The 26286-nt window shown below is 41.7% G+C and overlaps 1 protein-coding gene across 1 annotated transcript in view; it reads right to left on the bottom strand.

Annotated features, from left to right (window-relative positions):
* The window catches only part of plppr4b (phospholipid phosphatase related 4b), a 56137-nt gene that overhangs the window by 13490 nt on the left and 16361 nt on the right, over positions 1–26286 (bottom strand). The window contains exons 2-4 of the mRNA XM_024802098.2: positions 13694–13879; positions 5243–5372; positions 3403–3598 (exon numbers count right to left, since the gene is read on the bottom strand). Of these exons, the coding sequence (XP_024657866.1) occupies positions 3403–3598; positions 5243–5372; positions 13694–13879 (512 nt within the window). The remainder of the gene's footprint in view (positions 1–3402; positions 3599–5242; positions 5373–13693; positions 13880–26286) is intronic.

Below are 26286 nucleotides of genomic sequence, written 5' to 3'. Positions count from 1 at the left end.
TCTGTGTTTTAATAAAAGGGGAACAAAGCACATTTAAGTCAGCCTAAGATGATATTTGTTCATTTTCACATCGCCTTACTGAGGTAATGCGAAGTGAAACATGCTTCTTTTACTCCAAAGCACCGGAGCACTCAAAGCTTTACAGAACTTGCCTCATTCACCTATTAACACAAGCACTTTTTCTATGGGTATGGATAAGTATGGTATCGGAAATCATGACCAGAAAAGTCCAGGTTCCATCCATTTTAAGCATGTGAATTACAATGTCTTGTCTTACTTATATTGGAATAAGCATGTACAGATTCCAAAAAGAGGAGGTTGTATCTAATCTAATTTTTTGTCTTGTAATGATTAAACACAGAGTCAATACAGTACAAGTGTAGACAGGGCAGTCACTTGAGACTGTGAGACCAGACTGGCCAACCTGCGCGCTGCATGAATAGACTACAACAAAGCCTATGACTCAGTGCCTCACACATGGATCCTGTAATGCCTTGAACTGTACAAGATCAACAGGAAGGGCCTTCATCAGGAGGATTGGGAAGTGGCGAACAAACTCAGCCAGATCATTACCAAGACTGGCTACGGATACCAAGTATGGAATGGTGGATTCTGTTGTAGCAAATGCACTTAGCCAAGAAAATGGACAGGAACAATAGTCATCATATGAGACTTCAAAAAAAGGGGGTACAACACAAAAACCTGACATCAGAGCAAGATATATAATGGCTTCCCAAAAACTTTTCATTTTCTAGCTAAACCTGAGTACATTCCATCTCTACTGCAAAGGATTCTGGGGAATGCAGTTTTCACAACCTTTCACTACCTCACTGACCGCTCACAGTATGTGAGAACTCAGGGCTGTGTGTCGGACAGGGTCGTCTGCAGTACGGGGCCCCACAGGGAACGGTTCTGGCTCCGTTCCTCTTCACCATCTACACTGCAGACTTCTCTCACAACTCCACCCAGTGCTTCCTGCAGAAGTTCTCTGATGACTCTGCAATAGTTGGCCTCATCACTGATGAAAACTGACCCATGGCCTTGTGGACTGGTGTCAGCAGAACTACCTCCAGATCAACACTAGAAAAACCAAGGAGCTGGTGGTAGACTTCCACAGGCACAAACATCCTCCACTGCAACCACTGAACATACAAGGTACATTGAGACTGTGGACAGCTACAGGTACCTTGGTGTTGATCTCACCTAAACTTACAAATTATCATACCATTTTTAAACAAAACAAAAAAAAAATTATTATTTTATCATCACTCATTCTTACAGACAAATATCGTCCAAAGCAACAATATTTTAAGGTCCATATCAGGTTAAAACTGTAATATTTCGGCATTACGTTCAGCCATCTTGGATGGACTTCCTCTATTTTTCTTTTTCCAAAGCACTTAAAACAATATTACACATCAGCCACTAGAGGGAGCTCTAGTGCAGTGTGCAAAACTGTATAATCCAGTGTAATTTATAAAAGGCAGAACATGGTACATTGTTAAAAAAAAAAGAATGCACCGGCCAACTCAGCAACACCAAAAGACCATGATGACCACACAACATGACCTACTCAGTCAAGAAAAATCTTTGGGTAGGGGAAATCAAGATTAACTTGTACTAGAAGGATGGTAAGAGAAAGGTATAGAGATGGAAAAGAACACTCATGATCTGAAGTATATCACAGCATTATTGCATGGGCATGTATGGTACAAGGTGGAACTGTTTCAGTAATGTTTCTTGCTGATGTGACTGCTGATAGAAGTAGCAGAATGAGTTGTGAAGTGTACAGGCTCGTACTTTCTTCTCAGTTTCAGTCTTATTCATATTGCAAAAACAGCTCAAGAGTTTCTTAAGGCAAAGAAAGTCATTCACCTGATCATAATTCAAACGAGCATGAAGATAAATCACAGGAAACACAGTATCGTGTGATATTTGTAGCTGGTCATTTAAGGTGGTCATTGGTGGGGCGATCGTGGCTCAAGCGTTGGGAGGTCGCCTTGTAATCGGAAGGTTGCCGGTTCGAGCCCCGGCTTGGACAGTCTCGGTCGTTGTGTCCTTGGGCAAGACACTTCACCCGGTGCCTACTGGTGGTGGTCAGCTACTACAATGTAGCTGCCATCACTGATGGGTGGATGACTGGATGTGTAAAGTGCCATGGGGTCCTTAGGGCTAGTAAAAGTGCTACACAAATACAGGCCATTGACTCTAAAGGTGTTTTATCCAGATCTAAAAAACAATCCATATTTAAAAGCTTTACTTTGAACATTTGATTTTGGAATATGTGACATGTATTGAAATGGCGATACATCTAAACAATTTGTGCAAAACTTGTGTTAAATCCTTTGATTTAAATCACAAGTCCACATTGTTGATGTAAAAGAGCCAAATGATAAAAGTCTTTCAGAGTGGTGACTTTGCCTGTGTTGCTATTAGCGCAGCAGAAATGAAATCCAAACTGAATTTTCATTTGACTTATCTGTGTTTTCCCCTTTGTTCTTTTTTCCTGTTTTCATTAATGTCATGTGTTTGAATTCACTTGTTTCATACACTCTCTCCCTCCCTGGTGTGTAATTAGGCTGTTTTCCTTCCCTCATTCTCTTTAACGAGAGAATGTCTCTTTCTGGCTCTTTCTGGCTCCCTGATCATCTTCCTCTCTCCAGTAGTTTGTTTCTTCTTCTAATGACCTACTTAGTTGCTTCGTGCTTTTCCTGGCATCATTGTCCAGCTTCTGAAGAAGCGTCATCATCCTTCCAGCATACTTTTGCAGAATTGATGATGCATGCAATTGAGTTATTCCCTATAATTTTCTTATAACAGTATTATTGTTGTAATTTGTTCTCATTATCTGTCTTGATGCATGCTCAGTCATCCAGGTAAGTAAGTCATTTTGGGATTGACACTGTTATTATTGTCATTGTTGGTCGTAGTTATTGATTGGGATTATTGGTGGTGATGTTTGGCTTGAACTATAATTATTATTATTGTCATAATTCTCTCCTAATTTGCATTAAACCTGGACTGAATAAAATTAACACCCTCACATTCACTGCACACATTCACAGTCCTGCTGGTATTATTTTTCTTACCAACTCTGTCTTGTCTGTAAGTTTTCCAATCTATCCCTGCTCTGTTCTTTATGTGATATACTTCATAATAATATTAAAAAGAAAAAGCCTTTTTTTCTCTGTTTTATAAGACAATTGTCTTATATTCCCCTCTAAGAGTGCTAATGTACTTTATAGCTAGTGATATAAAGCATCACAAAGAATCACGTTAAATGATTTTTCTTGACTACAAAACTGATCCACTCTTAATTTGTGTGTCGTTTGCGTGAAAGTGTTCAGAATCCAAGTCTTTCAGTGTAAAGTGGAGCATATCGAGTGTTTTTTCTTTCCTTACCTGCCCTGGTTGATTGCTGCAGGGTCACTCCCTGAGCAAATATCTTCCATTATGTATGGGTTCTGTTCACAGCTGACATTTAGGGTGGTGTAATTGGGTTTACACACAGTTAGGAAATATGGTGTTGGGTATCCAGTCATCAGTTGGAGGACGTCTGTGATGAGGGCCGTGGCACAAAGACCGAACGCATGAACTCCTGAGGATAGATGGTGAGATATGTGCTTACCAAGAGGAAAAAGAGTGAGAATATCAGATTTTACAATGTTTAGTTTAAATTGTATGGTTGTATTATTTAGACAAAATAATGTATCGCGGTATAGTCTGACGCTGGATCACTTCACAATCCAGTCCAGTTTAACTCAGCTCAGTTTTTCAATGGTTGCTCTCAACGCCGCACGAATTGTCCAACAATTAATAATAGCAAAAATGAAGGAGGGTAAAATGACGATGAATAATAAATTAACTACACAATTGAGGCTGCAGTCGACAAACAACTTTGCCATAAAATTACCGTGAAGTGTTGTATTATGTATTATATTTTCTTTGTGTGAGTGAGAGAGTATTTATGTGGCCGTGTCATGGATCGCTGTGTGGCAGGCACGAGGAGGACCCAAAATGCAAAACTCACAGACACGGGGATGAACTCAAAAATTACAGCTTTAATGCTGGAGAGGCAGAACGTAGGAAATACAAAACTAAACTGGGAAAACTAAATACAAAGCTCGCCAAGAAACACAGGGAAGAACACACACAACATGAGGGAAAACGCGACACAGAACTGAGGGAGACGCAGACATAAATACACAGAGGGTTAACGAGGGAAGTGGGAGCACACGGGGAACACAGGTGACACTGATAATAATCACGGGACATGGCAGGAGTGAACACAACACTGACGGTAGAGGTGAAACAGGAAGTACAGAGGTTCAGACAGGAGGAGAGAGAGCACGGGGAGAACACCAACATAACGGGCAGGGGAGACACGGAATAAACACGAAAGGGGACGAGGGCTCATGAATACACAGAGGGGCACACAGGGGGTGAGAGTCACAAAGGGAAAGCACTCAGGGAACAACACAACAGGGCAACTCAGGAAACAGAACCTAAACAGGGAACAAAATACAAACATACAAGAAAACTAAGAACACTGGGCCAACATGGCCCAGGACCATGACAGGCCGGATTTATTAAGTGAAGCAAATAGTGTGACACTGCAATGTGGATGATGTGCTAATTTATAAAGTGGATGCATTTGGATGATTTACCATTTGGATGATTTACCATGTAGTAATGACCAAACCAAAAATGGTTTAAAAACAAAGTTTGTGTTTGTTACTTTTGGGTAATGCTGGAATTATATGATTTTGGTTTAGCACTGTGGATGAATGCATCGTCTTTAGAGACTGAATCAGTTTTAATATCCAATGCTAATAAAGCAAAACCAAAACGAAAAGCATGAATCCATTGAGATAATAGTAATTTTACTGTTAGCAGATAAAATGCACACATAGAGGTGGCTGTGGCTCAGAGAGGGTAGAGCAGGTCTGCTAATCAGAGGTTTGATGGTTTGATTCCTTGCTGCTCCACTCGGAATGCCCAAGTACCCTTGGGCACCTCCCAATGTATCGAGAGTGTGCGTAAAATAATTATAAAGCACTTGATGGCATAGAATAAAAAAACGGCATGTATATGAATAAATTGGGGAGTCTTGTAAAATTCCCATTTTGAGCTCCCATAAGGAAAAAAGTGTCACCACAAAGGTACTAGAATTCTTAACTGGCTACCATGGACTGCCTTTATGTGACATGAGTAAGTGTGCAGTTTAAAAAAATCAACCTACCAACAAATCGGACGGCTCTGCGTATGAAGGAATTGAAGTTGCAGCCAGCTGCGTTGATGTTAGCCTCACCGCCACCGCCGAGCTTTCTCCGAGACAGACAGCAAAACAGGATGGCCTCTCCAATCATTATCTGTCAACACAACAACTCACCTGTTACGTCTGCTCACAGAGGAGGAGACACTCAGAAAATTCAGACTATAAATCTCTGCCAAAGTGGTTCTGACATAATCAGCCAGTTTGAGAACATGAACGGGAACTGGCTGCTTTATGTGAGCAATGTGCCACAGCTTGTTCTTTGGATTCCACTCAAAGCTCTCGGATAAACCCAGCCACGTAGCTAACACACAAATGCACTCTGCATGGGATTACACATCTTTGCAGAACCAGAATGATGGAAAAAATAAATATTTAGAGATTATTTAGCATTGGACAGGTGCAAAAGGGAGAGGGAGAGGGGGGCTCCAGTGATGTGCATATTATCAAAACTGACCCTGGACACATGACCCACCCTAAACCAGAGAGAAATGTACACCACATTTTTCTCTTGCAAATTTTTCATACGGGAATTTATGTTTGCAAAGTTTAATTACTTTCCAAGGTGTTTTAAGTTTTATGCTTTTTACAGTGATGATATCTAAAAGTCTATAAAACTTACTGTGAAAGTAACCAACACGTCCAAAGACTCAGAGATGCATAGAAGTAAATTATCCAAATAGGGCTGGGCAAAATGATTATTTTCCTAATCGATGAATCTAGCGATTAATTTTTCGATGCATCGATTAATCTAACGATTCATTTTTCAATCCGATTCGATTTCGATTCGATTAACGATTTTTTCCCCCATTATTTGACTTGTATAGCAATTTCACATTTACTAATTTATGTATATAAATGAAAAACACAAATTTATTCATTTGAAGACCTTTTAATAAAAAAAAATTCAAAATAAAGTTGTAGAGGTCGTACAATCAATACAATAGAGATAGCATTTAACAAGAAATGAAATGTGCAAACATATATAAAATTAAGGAAAAGTTAACAAAACATTTCAAATAAATAGCAACAATGGTGTCTTTAAACAAACAAAATGTAACATTCACTTTGCTTTCTGCCAAAAAGTGCTCTTCATTCACAAAACAAAATCCACAATAACATTGTACTACAATCTTCTGTTTTAAACAAAAAATTAAATGTTTTGCAAAACAAATATAACAAAGGAAATCATAGCAAAAAATTAATAATATACAAACAGCAGAAATGGCGTCTTTGAACAAATAATGAAATGACAAGTTACCCCTAAGTAGGACTCTGTGACCAGACTTGTCCAAGCATCAGTGGTAAGGGAGATTTTGGATGTTTTGGAGGCTTTTTTTTTAGTTCATTCCTTAGTTTCTCCACTGAAGTTTCATACTTTCTCTCCATCATGCTTGTAAAATGACGCTTAGACGGCAGAGTGTAACCTGGCTGGAAAGTGGTCAGCATTTCTTTGAATCCCTCACCCACAGCAAGTGGTCTCTTGTCTTTTAAAATCATAGATAAGACGCTCTCAGTAAGTACAGCCACCCCCTGGGGGGTGCATGGTATACTTCTTCTCTGACAGTAGTCCTCCAGACTTTTCTGTTTATTCCTGAAATCATAAATCACACACAGCACACAGATGAATTCGAATAATTACAAAATAATCATATGGAAAGCATAATATCAAAATAATTTGATAAGGATCTGGTTGAGATAGATATATACACACATACTGTTATGCCATGTGCTTTCATAGCATAACAGTAAGAGGTTAATGATAATCCCCAATGTTGAACATATGATATGCAGTAATCATGATGGCTGGAAAAGATAACGTTTAAACACCCAGGGCTGATGGCACCTTTACTGGTGCACTGCTTTCTAGTCATTAGATGGCATAACTTTGACCTATAAGATCAAGCTGGAGAAGCATTATGTATAAAAACAGCGTTCAAATAGGATGAAACACATTAAATTTGACAAATCAAGAGTTCATTGTCATTTTGCTTTTGCAAGCACTTTAACAATGTTGTAATAGTGTCCACGACGGCTACGTTTAGCAGGTGGTGCATTATCCTTGTTAACATTTCTCCTGCGGCCAATTCGCTGTCTCACATTTTTGTCTTTCGCCGATTCTGATAATCAGCCTGCGTGCATTCAGACTCATTTCGCCAGCATGGGCCACAAACCAAAAAAACAATAACAACAGCAGCTGCTATATGTTACTGCTCAGCAGCTTAAATGAGTTTTGCATTTACGGAGGTTGGGTGTTTATCTCTGTGTCTATGAGTGAGTGTACGTCTACGTGGGGGGGTCTGGATGAATTAACGGGTAAAAACTAGCGTTAGTAAAAAAGTTGAAAACTTACGGTGGTTTGTCCTTTGCAGAAGCTGCTCCTGGATGCAGTCGTTTGAGGTGCTGGTGCATAGCCGTCGTGCTTTTATGATAGGCTATTTCCACCTTACAAAGTCGGCAAACGACTGAATCACTTCCTTTTCTGTTAAAATATCCCCATACTGTAGAACTGCGTGTTCGGGTGGAGTGATTTAAGTTGACTGCAACTGCCTCACTCATGATTCCGCTACTCGCTGCCGCCATGTCTTTTTTTGAAAGTGACGACGCATCGACGCAGATTTTTTTACGTCGACGTATTTTTTGCGTCGACGTAATCGATTACGTCAACGCGTTGTCCCAGCCCTATATCCAAACCAGGTTTCTACATCAGATTTACACGACTGTGTCTAAATATTATGGCACTGATATTTATATACGGAACTTTTCTACACTTACTGGCAATTCAGTCATTTTACACTATAAGCTGCACTCACCCATTCAAACACATTCATTCAATACTTTATATTACACACTTTACACCACTTATTGTACCAATATTTATGTAAAAAAAGCATGTTGTATTTTTTTCACTCGATATGACAGCAGTTATTAGTGTCGAGTGTGAAGCAGCGGGAATGAGGATCAGCACCTCCAAATCTGAGGCCATGGTTCTCAGCCGGAAAAAGGTGGAGTGCCCACTCCGGGTTGGGGATGAGTTCCTGCCCCAAGTGGAGGAGTTCAAGTATCTTGGGGTCTTGTTCGCGAGTGATAGGAGAAGTGAGCTGGAGATCGACAGACGAACTGGTGCTGCGGCCGCAGTGATGTGGACGCTGCACCGGTCTGTCATGGTGAAGAAAGAGCTGAGTGTAAAAGCGAAGCTCTCAATTTACCGGTCGATCTACGTCCCTACCCTCACCTATGGCCACGAGCTGTGGGTAATGACGAGAACGAGATCGCGGAAACAAGCGGTGTAAATGAGCTTTCTTCGAAGGGTGGCTGGCCTCTCCCTTAGAGATAGGGTGAGAAGTTCAGCCATCCGGGAGAGGCTCAGAGTAGAGCCGCTGCTCCTCTACATCGAAAGGAGCCAGCTGAGGTGGTTCAGGCATCTGACAAGGATGCCTCCTGGGCGCCTCCTGGGTGAGGTGTTCCGGGCATGTCCCACTGGGAGGAGGCCCCAGGGCAGACCCAGGACACGCTGGAAAGCTTATATCTCTTGGCTGGCCTGGGAACGCCTTGGTGTTCCCCCGGATAAGCTGGAGGAGGTGGCTGGGAAGAGGGAAGTCTGGGCTTCCCTGCTAGGCTGCTGCCCCCGTGACCCGGCCCCGGATAAAGCGGAAGAAGATGGATGGACAGATGGATGGATGGATGGAGAAACTTTGAAGCCACTTTGAAGCCAAGGATTTTCTGGTAGTGGACAGAATTCAGAACAATGCTGACTCTGCATTCACTAATGCTATCTACCGCCTGACTACCGAGGACAGTGACGTCATCAGCGAGAGACCGGTGACCAGCATCGCGGAGCATGACGTCCGAGCGGCATTGAGGAGAGTGAACACAAGGAAAGCGGCGGGGCCAGACGGCATCACCGGCCGTCTGCTGCGCTGCTGTGCTGACCAGCTAGCAGGTGTGTTCACTTACATCTTCAACGAGTCCCTGGCGAAGTCTGTGGTCCCCACATGCTTCAAAAGATCCACCATCATCCCTGTGCCCAAGAACAGCAAACCCTCATCCCTGAACGATTACCGGCCAGTTGCACTGACCTCGGTAGTAATGAAGGTGTTTGAGAGGCTGCTGAAGAACATCATCTCCTCCTCCATCCCAGACACCACAGATCCGCTGCAGTTCGCCTACAGATCCAACAGATCCACAGAGGATGCCATCGCCCACGTCCTACACACCACTCTCAGCCACGTGGACAAGAAACAGGGTAACTATGTGAGAATGCTATTTGTTGATTACAGTTCAGCGTTTAACACAATAGTGCTCTGCAGACTGTTCACAAAGCTGAGGGATCTGGGACTTAACAGCCGTCTGTGTGCATGGGTGTTGGACTTCCTCACTGGCAGAACTCAGGTGGTGAGGGTGGATAGATGCGTCTCTAACAGCATCACCATCAACACAGGAGCACCTCAGGGATGTGTCCTCTCGCCACTGCTCTACTCCCTCTACACTTCAGACTGTGTGGCCACCCACGGCTCCAACACCCTTGTGAAGTTTGCTGACGACACAGTGGTGTTGGGTGCCATCTCCAACAACGATGAGGCGGCCTACATGGATGAAGTGAAGAATCTGGCATCGTGGTGCCAGGACAACCACCTCCAGCTGAACGTCAGCAAGACCAAGGAGCTGGTGGTGGACTTCAGAAGGAGTCAGCACAGAGACTACAAGCCCATTATCATCAATGGAGCTCCAGTGGAGAGGGTGCAGTCCTTCAAGTATCTTGGTGTCCACATCTCCTCAGACCTGACATGGGCTGCCCACATTCAGGTCCAGACCAAAAAGGCTAGGCAGCGCCTGTATCACCTACGACAACTGAGGAAGTTCAGGGTCTCTCCAAAGATCCTCAGGATTTTCTATACAGGCGCTGTGGAGAGCATCCTCACACAGAACATGACATCGTGGTTTGGGAACAGCTGTGTGAAGGACCAAAAAGCTCTCCAGAGAGTGATCCGTACAGCAGAACGCTGCTGCAGGATTGCTCTCCCCCCGCTTCAGGACACCTACACCAGGAGATGCCGGACTAGAGCAGCGCAGATACTGAAGGACCCGTCCCATCCTGGCAACAAACTGTTCCAACTTCTGCAATCTGGTAGAAGGTTCAGCATCATCCGGGTAAGGACAGAGAGACTCAAGAGGAGCTTCTATCCCCAAGCCATCCGTGCCCTAAACACACACACCCACCCTCTCACATCATCTATAATTGACTGAGACAGGACTCTCCCAGACACTAAACCAAGGAACAATGTACATTTCAATTCCTTTAATTTTAAATATGTTTATATTGTCTATCCTGTAAAATAGTCAGATTGTCTATTCTTATTTAATTCACTTAATGCACAGAATTCACCTGCTTGCTGCTACTACTGCACATTCACCTAATGTATATACTATATATATAATGTTCTTCCTCTACCCCCCCCCCCCCCCCCCCCTTTTTGCAAATGTCGAGGAGCGTGTCAGGCTACATTTCACTGTGTGTTATACTTGTTTAACTATGCATGTGACAAATAAAGAACCTTGAGCCTTGAACCTTGAACTCCAATGAACTCAGTGAAGATCTAAGAAGAAAACTTGTAGAATCAAAGTTGGTAAGGTTTCCTGGACCATTTCCAAATAATGTAATTTCAGCTGTTCACAGGCACCCACTAGAGTACGCTGGGCCCTCAGGCCCCCCTCATGAAGTCAGTTTCTGATTCCTTGATCAGAGACAATTTAACATTGTCCTGGGGGTTGTCTCATTGTTGCCACTCTAGCACACATGTTAATTCATGCCTGTTAATTTCATCAACACTTCTGCTACTTAACTGAGGTTTAACTGACATGATCCTTCCTTAAATCTGTTTGAGCATTTTATTATTAGCAGCTTTTACAGCTCTTTATTGATATATTATGTGTTCGAGTTCTGTATTATTTTTTTTTCTGTTAATAATTTTATTCTGCATTTCCCTGAACTTCTTGTTGTCTTAAGATGATTTTTTATTGTATTGTTATTTGTGACTTTAGTTCTTAGTTTTCTGTGACTTCAGCTTTGTTAGATGTCCTCACCCTGTTTTTGGTCATGGTCCCTCATGACATTCTCTTTTTCCTTGTGTCCTTGTTCTTGTTTGTATGTGTTTGTGGGCGGGACTCATCACAGGCAGTGTTGGTCAAGTTACTTGAAAAAAGTAATCAGTAACTAATTACTGATTACTCCCCCCAAAAAGTAATCCCGTTACTTTACTGATTACTTATTTTCAAAAGTAATTAATTACTTAGTTACTTAGTTACTTAGTTACTTTTTAAAAACACGATTTACAACCTGAAGAGGTGATAAAGTGATAGATCTTTCAGCCCAATTCTACTTTTTCTACATAATCCATCATACAAAATGTAATCAAATGGAAAAGTCTCTTTTTTTAACTTGTTTTATCAGTTTTAATCTTTTAACTTTATGCATCAAGCAAAACATTTAATTATATGCAACATTCTCTGACTTGAATAAATTAGTTTAACATTTAAACCTATTTTCTACACATTCCAGCACATAAAATAAAATATTTTTTGTTTTCACTCACTCTTTCAAACAGATGCAAGTAAAACACAGCAGAAAATAAATAAAGTCAAAGACTCAGCGGTCCTTTTGCTCTATTTTCACCTGTAAAGCAGGAGCAGGGTAGGCGGAGGGTTACCCTGGTGTAGGTGTGCTGCGGTCAGTTGAAGAATCCGCGCGAGTGTCTCTGTGAGTTTCCCATCACGTCGTAGCTACTCGGTGCTTGCTCGGAAGTTTAGGGTTTTTTTTCGCTGTAAAAAGAAGTTTTCTTCCCACGCACGATGGACGCTAATGTTTTTGTCACTTTTTATGGAATCAAACTCAAAGTAAGGTCAGTACTTCCACACTTTAAACGCTGCACGCTCATACTCTCTCCCGCACTCGATATATTATCCATTGTTGATCTGCACACAGCTGCTGTCACCAACGTCGCACTTGCTTACGTCACTGTCATGAGACATTCTCGCAAAAAAAATCACGGTTTTAGTAACGCAGTAACGCAGCGTTCCTACGGGAAAGTAACGGTAATCTAATTACCGATTTTGCAATAGTAATCCCTTACTTTACTCGTTACTTGAAAAAAGTAATCAGATTACAGTAACGCGTTACAAGTAACGCGTTACTGCCCATCTCTGATCACAGGTTCCCGTCTGTGGCCGAACACACCTGCTCCAATCACCCACCTAATGATCTAATTAAGAAGCCACTACTTAAAGTAGCTGCTGAGACTTTGTATTCACTGGATCATCGAGCTAATCGGTTAGTTAAAACCGTGCTCCTGCTACTCCAGAGCCTCCGGGCTAGAACCAGCAGACTGAGAGACAGCTTCGTCCATCAGGCTGTCAGGAAGCTGAAGTCTCACCCTGCTCCGTCCCTCTCGACTCTCACACACATGAACTCCAGACCTGTATCCAGCTCCTCCCTCCGAATCCAACACCGCCCTTTCACTGACTGCCCCACCCCCACTTGCACATGAACTCTGACACTAGTTGGTGTTTTTATCAGGTAGTATTCATTGCATTTTCCAATCGCACCTGTATGCAATCTTAACTTATATTATTGCATTACTGGAATAATCTTCCAGTTGATATTCCCGTGTCTGAATTCATTCAATCTTTTAAATTACGATCAATAACTTATTTATTTAACTTAGCACTGCCGAGTAATTAGCGCTCTGTTTCATCTGGTAGTGTATTTTGCACTTCCTTAAGTGATTTCAATTTTATGTAATTTTAATTTAGTTTCCTACTATTGTATTATTGAGAAGCACTTTGATGTACCTCTGGTCTTTGTGCTACATAAATAAAGTTGTATTGTATTGTAACTGTCGTACATACAGTGGCTTGCAAAAGTATTTCGCCCCCTTGAACTTTCCCACATTTTGTCACATTACAGCCACAAACATGAATCAATTTTATTGGAATTCCACGTGAAAGACCAACACAAAGTGGTGCACACGTGAGAAGTGGAACGAAAATCATACGATTCCAAGCATGTTTTACAAATAAATAACTGCAAAGGTAACTGTAAATAACTTCACTGTAAATAAATGCACTGAGCTGTAATCTCCCGAGTCCTGCACTTGAGTTGTCCAGGTCTGGAGTCTCACTGCCTGTTAGCTTTGACAGTTTTCTCAGAGCTTTTCTGGTAATTTGATTTGTGATAAAGATGACGGACACCCAGAGGAAAAAATGCAGATCTCTTCCCCTTCTTTCTAATTTACATTTTACAATGGTTGTGTGTTTATACTATAAAATCTAAGACTAGAGCACCTCCATAATGACTGCTAAAGGCTATTTTGCACTGTTTCAAGACTTAAAATAAGGCTGTTGTCAAGTGTGAAGCCTTACTGTGATGGCAGGTCCAGCAAAGGCCAGGCTGAGCAACATCAGGAAGGGGATGACCTCGTGGTTAGGGTCAATGTAGGGCAGGCTTAGGCTGCGGTCATGACAGTTGAAGCCAGACTTCACTGGCTTGAACACATCCGTCCACTCCAGGAAGTACAGACTCACCACAGATGAGACCAGGATGGGCAGCTACACACAGACACAACATCAGCAGACAGAGAAAATGAGGCGTTAGTTCAAAGTCATAAACAGCAAGAGCTTCAGCAGATTGCCACTGAATAGCTAAACAGCCAGTCAAAGCTGCAAATGCCCATATGAACCCGTGGGTCAATGAGCACATTAACATTTCATTTCATAATAAGAACAACAACATAGAAAGGTCAGGATGGATGGACGGTTATGCAAGATGGCACGTGGACTTAATTCCTCTTATTAATTACATCCCAACAAACAAAATGACAACCAGGTCTTAAGACAACATTAATTATAACATGTTCAGTTCAATCCCAACTATAAAATAAGGTCAGAGTTATAAATGTGGTATTTACTTTTTCAATTCAGCAAATGGAAGTACTCGCTGTACTGATGTGTAAGCAAAATACTCAACTAGTTACATAAATATCTGCTTTATACAGTGAGCTAGGGACATTGTTTTTAGCAGAACTGTGAAGCTGAGAGGAGGTTTATGTGTGCAATCGGGAGCATACTCGGTTTTCCTTTTGACATTCTTCACCAGAGTTCAACTGCCAGTGCCCAGTACCATAACATCTCCTAGGTGCCCAGCATGGCCCATCTAACCACACTCTGCTTGCCAGATGAGCAGTGGGTTTTACCAAGAAGAAAAACTATAATATTGGAAAAATATGAAGTACCATATTTGATATTGCTTTAGTGTTTTTTGTTTTCTTTCAGTCCATCTGTTTTATGAAACGCCACCGAGTCAGTCTGAGTGCATTTAGCTGGATTTGAGCAAATAGTGTGAATCAATCTGTGGTGGGGCGTGGTCTGCGTGGTCTTTTAGTGCCCCTCCCGAAAATCTCCCGGAGCCACCATTCTCCCGAATTTCTCCCAAATTTCCACCCAGACAACAAAATTCAAAAAACCATATCGCAGAATTCATAGCGCGGCCCAGCCAATTCCAGTCTCTAACAATGGCAGCAGCAACTTAGTTTTAATATTACTCTTATTTCTCTTTCTGGGTCGCAAAAAAACTTTTAACATATTTTCAGGTGAGAATGTAGCTGTGTAAACTTCAAATATCTGAGCCGACTGACACATCGTCTTCAAACCCTGCGGTCTTTCGCTACTCGGGTTAAGCATGATATATAAGTCACTTTGATAACTTAAAAATGTTATTGTTTGACTTTTTCAGTGTTTTATTTGTTCGTGAGTAAATCGGTTTGGCTGAGATTAAAGTTATTAGATTAGATTAAATTAAATTTAACTTTATTATTCCCTCGGGAGTAGGGATGGGTATCGTTTAGGTTTTATCCGATACCGGTGCCAAACCGGTACTTTTGAAACGGTGCCGGTGCTTAAAGAATGGAGAACACCAACTTTGTCCAAAAACCTCTCATGTTCAGCTGTTTTTTTGTAAAAAGATAACAATGTTAGCCTTTTCTGCAGCTATGGGGCATATATGGTATCACTCTTGGCTGGAAGCAGTGCTTAAACAATGGAAAAAACACAAACTTTGTCCAAAAACCTCTCATGTTTAACTGTTTTCCACTTTTTCTTTGGTCATTTTAGCCTTTTTGGCCAGGGTGAAGGGAGCATCTGCCATCAAACAAGAAGACAGCTGCATGTAGCTATGATGATGTTTGCTAGTTCACCTTACATGCATTAATGTAATCACGTGGTTAGCCTACTCAACGTGAATTACACATGAACAACATTAAGCTCCTCATCATTTCTGCTACACTGGCAGGGCTAGGGGCCAGGACTCTGCTCTTCATCAAAGGAGCTTGCAAAGAAAAGCGTCTGGACTTCTTTAAGTTACTTGAAGACGTTTCACCTCTCATCCACGGGACCCACACCCAGTTTCACACCTTGGCTCAGGCGATTAGAGGATCATCAGGGGGTCCTTTTGTCCCTCTGTGGGGGGAAACTCCCACTAGGTTTATATCTGGGACTCTCCACCATTTGACCTTAGAACTGAAGAAGCTTCTCGGATGAGAGGTGAAACGTCTTCAAGTAACTTAAAGAAGTCCAGACGCTTTTCTTTGCAAGCTCCTTTGACTACGATGACCTGGATGACTGAGAACCTTCACAGACGACTCTCCTCTTCGTGTTTTTGGGGGATGTTGCTAACTCCGGGTCCGATAACAGGCACCACACCCGCAGTAGATGTGCACGGTGTGAGGTCTCGCAGCAAGCTATCAAATACGGCGCATTTCTCGGCTCTTAAAAAAATGCTATGCGTCGCCAGGTGTTTCATCAGATTCGAGGTGTTACCTCCTTTGACAGTATCACAGTATCAGCTTAAAGCACTTGTTGCAGGCTGCTGAGTTTGCATCTTTTGCTGTGAAGTACAGCCAGACTTTTGACCGCTTCGCCTTGGGCATTTTTAATCTGTAGCTCTGCTCTAAAAGAACGTACGTACCTGGGCCCGCCTACTATCCTTGGAAAGGTAAAATGATTGGCTAGAATCTAAAGTGTATGACATCTCAGGAAAAAAAGCACCGAAATGTGCGCTGCTTTTCGGTCTGGTTACTACCGTTTATGTCAGAACCGGTACCCATCCCTACTTGGGAGGGTTCCTCTGGGGTTTTCACACAGCTGAATAAACGTCAAACAGAAAATAATTAAACAGAAGAGTTTACGTCAGCGCCCGGTTATATTTTAGATAGCAAGGAGCAGACGGCAGTTTTATTCCACCGAGGGAGCTCGTGACGTACTACCCGGCTTTCTTTAGACCGTGAAGGCCGGGTCCTCAGGTGGAAGCATCCTCTGAATTTGGACACCCCCGCTGTTTCTGGGCCGGCCAATAATAACGGTGACATTTAACGTAGTTTATCCGATAAATAAACTCTGTAAAATGTTTTTACCCCCCCCATCCCCCCCAACAGCCCTTATGAATGTCTCCCTAGTATGGCCACAACACCTCACTCTTGGAGCACTTTTTTGCCACATGTATCGCAAACCACGTCTCAGCTGTTTGTGGAGGTAAAATAAGTCCGCACGTGACTACAATTACGCTCAGCCATTGTTGTGAGTGCGCACGCCAAGGGGCTGCGAGGCATTTATACAGCCCTATTTTGCACATGACTGTGAAAGGCGGAAGAGGAAGTAGTTCCTTTGAATGTAGACAATCCGAATGTTATAGTTTCTTTTCCACTGTGTTCCTGTTAATGATAAACTACAAATTTACTCTAAATTACTAAAATATCGATATTTTATGATGAATGAGCCATTACAAGTCATTAAATTGCTTGTCTTATTACTTGGCCCGGAAATTTGAGCATCTAATGTTGCTCTGCTGAGATTTTTGTAATCAAGACATAATAAGAAAGAAATGAAAATCCCAACATTAAACACACAAACTCACAAACAACACTCTGAAGGTATGCTGTGTTAGCAAAACTGAACACACTAACACCAGAACAGGAAGTAAATACAATAGGAAACAAGAGATAAAAAGAGAGACGCAGAGCTGACGCTGGAACGAGGATGTAACTCGATGAGACGTGACACATGAAACGCAGAAGAAATCACAAAATACAAAAGAACTGCAAGAGACTAAACCATGGAAACATTCATCAAAGAATATTAATCATCAAAAACATAAACACTGGGTCGACAGAGCAGGACCAGGACAACTCTTACATGCTCTTTACATGCCTTTCCAGCATTTTTGGTTCAATTTTGACCAAGTACGTACGTGCCTACACACTTCTATTGAGAATGTATAAATGGATGATTAATACCTAATTAATGTTTCAGAGACCTGGAAGAATGTATTGTTTAGCTTTAACAACACTGATTTTTGGATACAAACATCTATTATCAGACAATATTATGTTCTCAATTTATATTGTTTTCAAAGGGTAAGTTGCATAAACATTCTAGAACCATGTATAGCAGCTACAATCATTAAACACTGTCCTCTCTTATGTCCAGAGGCTCAGAGACACGGTGACCAACTGGCTGCAGCCGGAGAGAGAAATGTGACTGTGAGTGTGTGAGAGCAGTTTGTGGACGGGCTGCCTGTGAAGAAGCAGGATTCATTGCTTCTCCTGGACCATCATCATCATCATGGGCCACCACAACCTAGCACATGCAGTAACACCTTCGTGTCTGCTCTCTCTCTTCAGGTCCCAGAGCAGCTATGGACACTGGTTTCCACTCATAGGCAGGAGTGCTGGAAGTGCTGGAACCTCCTAAAAAATGGAAGGACGAAGAATCCACAGTTTGGTGGACAGAAATGAGCCGGGGCCTGAGGCACCAAACTCATCATTCCTGCCTCACCCTGTTGTGAAAAACCTTCCCACACCAGCCTCGACAGTAGATTTTTCAACAGATGACCCCCTGCCCAGCCCTACAGATTACCTGGACATGAAAGATAAATACTTCAGAAGGACTTAGCTGCCATGCTGGAGATGAGAATGATGGAAGAGTCACACAGTGCATAGTGAAGATGGGTCTATATGCTTCTTTAGAAGAAGAAGGTGTACTTTATTGGTCCCCGTGGGGAAAATCCCTCTCTGCATTTAACCCATTCACTCAGTGAAGCAGTGGGCAGCCACTGGGCGCCCGGGGAGCAGTGTGTGGGGACGGTACCTTGCTCAGGGGTACCTCAGGGTAGCTGTTCAGGGGAATCGAACCCCCGACCTTCCGATCATGGGGCCACCACTCTACCTACTGAGCTATCCCTGCCCCCGTGTGCACTACTGCGAGGTGAATGAGGTTGTTGAGCCCTGCTAGTTTTACACCGGTCTGCACAGAGTGCATTCAAACAAGCTGTGATTAGTGTTTGCTGATAAAAAATAAAAAGACTAATCAGAGCTGTGAAAGCGTCCATCTTCCTTTGATGATGCCTATTAAATATAACATGCTGGGTGAATGAATAAAGGAAGCACGATGGATGCAGGAGTCATCCATGTTTGACAGTGAACCACCTCCACACACTGAGCTCATCCCTACGTTCCTCCCGACTCCCATTTTCTCGTCTGTTTTTTCCCGGCCGCTGCCAGCTTCCCTCAGCTTGTGAATATGACAAATATAGGTCAGTGACTCACGTTGCTAACACTGCAGACGAAGCTGCTCCAGGAGAAATACTGTACCCTTCATTCTTCAAAGCCGATTTTAGCGGAATAATTTATGTCACATGGTCTCATTTTGAGAGTGCAGTATGATTTGCACAGGTCAATAGCAGCTAACTGCATTTGAAACATTTCATAGTGTCATGATTCCTTTCAGCTGTGAGGTAACACACATCAATGCTTTTTTTTGGCTCACCTCCATTATTTAAAAGTCTCACAAAGGCGGAATGAATCGTAGAGTTTATTGTAACCAACCCCTGAAATAAGTAAAGTTCACTGTCCTCTATGTAATTAACAAACATTTAATTGAATTTCTCTGTTAATTGCCTAACAAAGTAATTACATGTTTTTCAGATGCTGTGAAACATCGTGAGTTAGATGTATGCCACAAAGGAGAATGCCCTGGTTAGAAGGGATGGTGCTGTTGTTCTGGGTTCTTGCTAAAGCCACGTTGAATTTATTTCATTGTACAGAAATGATCCTCAGTGAATATCAGTAAATGAAGCTGAAAAGGTAAACCAATAGATCACTGAAGAGATTTTCAAACTGAGATAAAAACACTTGGATTAACTGAAGGCTTTTCATGGAGTTTTTAGGACATCCTGATAATAATGAATTACAGTCGTCCAGCCCGGAAGTAATGAGTGCATGTTTTTCCAACATCACTCTGAGACAGGATGTTTCTTATTTTAGAAATATTTCACAAATGGAAGAAAGCAGTACTATGTAGTAAGTAAGTAAGTAAAGTTTATTTATTAAGCGCTTTTCATAGACAGGCCGTCACAGGGCTGTACACAAAGATGAAAACAAACAGAAAGTTAAGTAACAAATTAGACAATATACACAATAAAAAATGTTAAATGTAAATGAAAAATTTAAAATTTAAAAAGCGTTGATCAACAAAAGGCTGATTTAAACAGAAAAGTTTTTAACTGCTTTTTAAAGGATTCCACAGAGTCAACCAAACGTAGTTGTGGTGGTTGACTGTTCCACGGCCTTGGTGCCACAGACTGAAAGACTGAAGGCTATATGTGTTTAATATGTGCGTTGAAGGACATGTCCTGGTCAAAAATGACTCCAAGGTTCCTCACAGTGTTACTGGAGGCCGAGGTAATGCCATCCAGAGTAAGAATCTGCTTAGATACCATATTTCTAAGATTTTCAGGGCCGAATACAATAACCTCAGTTTTATTTGAATTAAGAAGCAGAAAGTTAGCAGCCATCCAGGTCTTTATGTCTTTAAGACATTCCTGCAGTTTAACTCATTGGTGTGTGTTATCTGGCTTCATGGACAGATAGAGCTGGGTGTCATCTGCATAGCAGTGTAAATGTATGCTATGTCTTCTGATGCATGAGACGGCTGTCAAATTCATTTTACACTGTGGGCCACATACAGTCCACTCTGACCTTAAGTGGGCTGCACCAGTGACATTCTCCTTTCTGTCAGAGGAAAGAACTTACATATTGTTTTTCTACATGATTACAAAAAAGATGCTGTGACAGAGAGAGAAATTTGTCAGTGCGACTCTCTGGAGTTAGATTGGAAGAAATGTGTAAACAGTTCATTGCCCAGACTGTCCAGTTTTGTTTTGTTTTTTAACTGTAGCTATAAAGAAACTGAAATTTCTATAGTAGAGAACCTCTGGTACCGAGGGCATTGGAGTTAAACAGGTTAATTTGTAATTGCTTAATTGCTTTGTGTAGTATGAGTGGCCATAAGGGAAGTTTTTATCTGTAGGAAAAGCAGTAAAACTGAAGAAAATACAGTTAAAAGTCCAAAATTTCAGCTTCTGTTTGTGTTTGGTGAGCAGTTAATAATTAAAAATGGCTTCAAGCGCACATTCAGGCCTGTGAGACTCAATTAGATAGACACTGAGCCATGGCTCTGTGGTACATGCAGACATCTCTGCATCTCTGCTAATCAAAGACACCTTGTATCTACTTTATTTTATGTAACACTCAATACTGAACTGTAGATTTTAGACTTTTTCAAGGAAATTTTTTGTTCAGTGTTTTCATAAAAACCTTGTTTCTATGCATTTACGAGGGTAAACAAACATGAAGTTTAAGGCCTGGACAGGTTTGGAATTTTCTGTCTTCCACAATGGAAAATGGGTAAAAATAAAAATGGGTGTCAGCTCCTAATTTTATAAATTCTGCCCTCAGCTTTGCCGTCTCCAATATCATTGAAATGCACCCAGATGCTGCTCACTTTATGCTTTCCCTTATTTCTTCACTTTTCCCCAGCATGCTTGCACTTAAATCCGGCTCCTCCATCTCTCAGTATACCTGGAACGTACCACTACACTTGCTGTCTTCGGGATGGGAATTGACAAGAATTTAGCTATTCCGATTCCATTATTGTTATTACTTATTGATTCTCATTGGGTTCTCACTAGCTCCACTTTAAGAGTCAACACCATTAGTAAGCAGCATATCAAAGACATTACATTTGTGGAAATTAATTGCATGTTGTGTGGTCAAATGTTTGTCACTTGGGGTCCTTGGCTAGTTTAGCGTTAGCATGCTATCTGTGCAGATGCTTGCAAAGAGCGAGAGTGTTAGAAGCAGTATGCAGATGTTCCTGTCCTGCATGCAGTTTGCACTTTACTTTTATTTTTATTGCACTAAAGGACAAATGCAAGAACCTATGAGCAGAATCAATAGGCAAGCAGACTAATGATTCCAAGGACTCTCCATGGATTTTCAGCAGGGATTCAGCTCCCACATACAAACATACCATATCCCGGATATAGTTGTGTCATGGGCCACATGTATGTTTGACACCCCTGGCCTAAGGGAAACCTATATAATGTAATGTAACCGTCTCTAAAGCTGTTCAAATAAACCATTCCTCAGATGATCAGTTAGCTGTTTGACAACTACTGTAGGAAGGTTAATGGAGATTGGCCTATAATTAGCTAAGACTGCTGGGTCTAGAGATGCTTTTTGAGTAAAGGTTTAACTACAGCCAGCTTGAAGGCCTGTGGTACATAGCTGATCATTAGAGATAGGTTGATCATATTTAAGATTGAAGAATTAATTAATGGCAGGACTTCTTTGAGCAGTTTTGTAGGAATGGGGTCTAAAAGACAAGTTGATGGTTTGGAGGAAGTAATTATTGAAGTTAACTCAGAAAGATCAATTGGAGAAAAAGAGTCTAACTTAACATCAATGGTACTAAGAGTAGCTGTAGATAATATTACATCTGTGGGATGTTTATGAATAATTTTTTCTCCAATGGTTAAAGTTTTTCTTTAATGCCTCGGCACCCATATCAGTGAGAATCTCACCTGGACCCATAACACATGGCAGATCATCATGAAGGCTCAACAATAAAATTGTGAATTAACCTCCAAACTTCTCAGCAACTTCTACAGATGCACAGTGGAGCGTATCCTGACAAACTCCATCACAGTGTGGTAAATGGCCTGCATTTGTATAGCGCTTTTCTAGTTCATAGGACCCCAAAGCGCTTTGCACTACATTCAGTCATTCACCCATTCACACACTGGCGATAGCAAGCCACCAGGCCCTCTGACCACCACCAGTAGGCAAACATGGGGTTAGTATCTTGCCCAAGGATATTTGGCATGCAGCCAGGATGCAGCCTGGGATCGAACCACCGACCTTCTGATTAGTGGCTGACCTGCTCTGCCATCTGAGCTACAGCCACCCCAGGGAACAGCACCACTCAGGACATTTACAGCACTCGGGTCAGGAAAAGGGCACACAATATCATCAAGGACCGCACCCACCCACAGCACACACTGTTCACACTCCTGCCGGAGTGTAAAAGCAGGGACAGGCATTGGCATGAACACACAGTACTTACAGAGTTTGAACAGTAATTTACTCACATTTGAAAATAAATATTATAATCATTTAAGGTACAGGATTCCATGAGCTGTAACCCATAATGATCAGAATTTTGGACTTGAAGCATATAAAATCCCTTAAAGTTCTTCTGACACAATCCTTCTACTGGCTCGTATGTGTTCCTGGCAGCTCCTTAGTGATTACAGAGATGAGAGCACAGTGTAGAGACAGTGCATTTTGAATAATAGATGTGTAAAAATGGAAAGCAGGCTCCAGTGGGCTTTTCCTGGCAGTTATTTTTGGTGGGTCCTGGGCCAATGGCACCAACAGTCATAGAGCTTTTTGAGTGACTCACTGGTAGTAATTCCAGTATATCAGCAGAAAGTTAAAAATGTCATAAAGTGAATTCTGTCACACAAAAGTAGAATGGACACAAAGCCCTTTGGAACCAGCCTCCAGGTTAGAGGGTTAGTGCTGCAGCTGTGATTACATCCTGCTGGGGGCAGATACCCTCTGTAGCACCACCGTCCACATGTGTCAGTGTAGTTACATAAAGGAGGAGGCACTGATTTAGCCTGAAGCTGCTGAGTGATGCATTTACAGTTTGAAGGAATACCAAACTCGCTATAAGAGGATTCAGCATCAAATGTATAACCAAGCTACAGCGCTATGACAAAGTCTTTACCTCCTTCCTGATTTCTCAGCTTTTTGTCAAACTTAAATGTTTAAGAATGTTTAAAGAAAGGTTGAGCCATTTCTTTCCAAGCGTGACTTGGAAAGTGTTATTCACGCCTTTATTACTTCACGTTTGGATTATCGGAATTCTGTTAATAGGGGTTGGGCAGGGCACTTTGTCACGCTTGCAACTAGTGCAAAATGCTGCGGTACGATCTTTAACTGGCAAAAGGAAATTCGTCTGATTTGTTGAAGCCCCACGTCCCCATTCTTTCACTTCGGTCAGCTGAGCAGCTGTTGCTTTCGGTCCCAAAGTCACGGCTAAAACTTAGAGGAGACCGAGCATTTCCTGTTGCAGCGCCAATGCTTTGGAATAGCCTTCCTCTCCATATTAGACAGACTACATCAGTGCCAGTTGTAAAGTTCAGATTAAAAACCTATTTTTATTCCCTGGCTTTTAACTCTGTGGGTAACTGACACTTTTATTAATTTTATTGCTATGTCTGCTTTTTGCTATTTTATTACTATATTTATATTTGTATTGTACAGCACTTTGGTCTCCCAGGTGTGTTTTTACAGTGCTATATAAATAAACGCTGATGATGAGGATGACGATGATGTTTCAGATCATCAAACTAATTTTAATGTTAGACAAAAATAATTCCACAATTGCTCCTGAATTCCTCCTACATGACCGGTTTAATCTAGATGAAACTTCCTAGAGAACCAAAATTCATAACATCTATAAGGTGACTGATTCAAAATTAAAATGTTTACTATAAAATTTTCTTTTTCCATGTATTGGTATATAAAAACTATACTCTCTTGTTAGGCTGTGGCCTATCGATCCTGCCAGGGAAGTCAAACGTACATGTGACCCATGATACAATTATATCCGGCCCGCAGGATAATTTCATATCTCAGTGATTAATGGCCTGCTGGCATGTGAGAGCTGAATCTTCAACCCTGCTGAGAATCTGGACCTGATTTGGGAACAGCACCAAGCAGGACAGACGAGATCTGCAAAGAGTGGTGCGCTCAGCCGAACGCATCATTCAATCAGAGCTCCCTGACCTGCTGTCCATCTACACCAAGCAGTGCAAGTCCAAAGCTAGGAAGATTATGATGGATCTCTCCCATCCCAACAATGGACTCTTCTCACTGTTGAGGTCTGGGAAGCGCTTCCGCTCCCTTAAGGCCAAAACAGAGAGAATGAGGAGGAGCTTCTTCCCCCAGGCTATTCGGGGCCTGAACCAGGTGTAGGACTGGACTCTCCCAAACATGTCACTATAAGACTGGACTCTCACACACGTCACCACACGCACCACCACACATTTCCTATAATCCTATAATTCCTATAATTTATAATCCTTATCTTTATAATCTCTTCTGCTATTTGCACATTCTTTACTGTAAATTCCTAAGTTAATTTGTAAATTTTTGTAGTAAACTGTAAATTGTAAATATTGTAAAACTTTTCTTCTGTCATTTAATGGTCGGGCATTGTACAGCTACAAGCATTTCACCCCCATGTCATACTGTGTATGGTTGTGTGTGTGTGACAAATAAAATTTGAATTTGAATTTGAATTTGAATCCAGGGAGAATCTTTGGAATAGTTGGGCACTTATAGGGCGGATTTGGACATTACTTGTATTTTTAAGGACGAGAGCTAATGGTAAAGTGCAAACTGCATCCAGGACAGAAACAACTGTATTATGCTGCTAACACAACTTAGGCTCTTTGCAAGCACCTGCACAGACAGCATGCTAACGCTAAGCTAGCTAAAAACCAAGAGTTACGCTATGAGCAATATAATGAATTATTGTCTCCTTGGAGTGATTAACTAACGTACTTTGAATAAAAGCATTCTGTGTGATGTGTGTAATACATTTCTTTTTTGAGTAACAACCCAACACTGATCACAACAAAGAGGGGAAATACATCCAACATGCACAAACATTTGACAATACAACATGCAGATATTTGCAGAAATGTCTTTGAGAGTTACCACCATCACTAAGCGGCACTAGTGAGAACCCAGTGACAATCGATAAGTAATATCGATAATGAATCAGACTCACCAAATTCTTATCAATTCCCATCCCTAGTCAATACATCCTTCAGACGAGGAAGAAACCTGTGTGTTCCTTCCCCAGACTTGTACTTATCTTCATTCTCTGGTGTAAAAGTAAACTCTGTAAATCTTAGTCTTTGTCGCTCTGCTTTTGGGTGCATTTTTCCATAATGGCCTCACCACCCTGACAGAAACTACGTGATCAAGACGAATTCAATTCAATTCAATTTTATTTATATAGCGCCAAATCACAACAAAAGTCGCCTCAAGGCGCTTCATAGATACAGAGAAAAACCCAACAATCAGCATGTACATGAGTACATGCTGATTTTATTCACATAAATTGAATATCACATTTTTATGTTGATATGCACGTTCCACGTATATTTTAACCCATCATTACAGGGTCTAAGTTTTAAGAATTGGCAATGTTTAATTTCCTATAATTCTACACCATTGAAAGACGCCACAACAGATGGCAGAGACAGGGGAGTAATCTTTCTGTAAGTTTGCTTATTATATCCCCTATGAGCAACTGCTTTGGCAACAGTGGGAAGCAAAAACTGCCTTTGAACAGGAAGATACCTCCGGCAGAACCAGGCTCAGGGGCGGCCATCTGCCGTAACTGGGTGGGGTGAGGGGAGGAAGACGAGACGAAGACACGCTGTGGAAGAGAGCCAGAGATTAATAATAACTAATGATCACATGCAGAGTTGTATATAAACACATAGTAACTAAAAAAGAAACACTTCAGGCGGACTTCCG

This window comes from Maylandia zebra, linkage group LG9 (genome assembly GCF_041146795.1).
Source record: "Maylandia zebra isolate NMK-2024a linkage group LG9, Mzebra_GT3a, whole genome shotgun sequence".
Classification (NCBI taxonomy): domain Eukaryota; kingdom Metazoa; phylum Chordata; class Actinopteri; order Cichliformes; family Cichlidae; genus Maylandia; species Maylandia zebra.
Note: the sequence above shows the minus strand (reverse complement) of the source record. Positions and strands in the feature narration are given on the sequence as shown.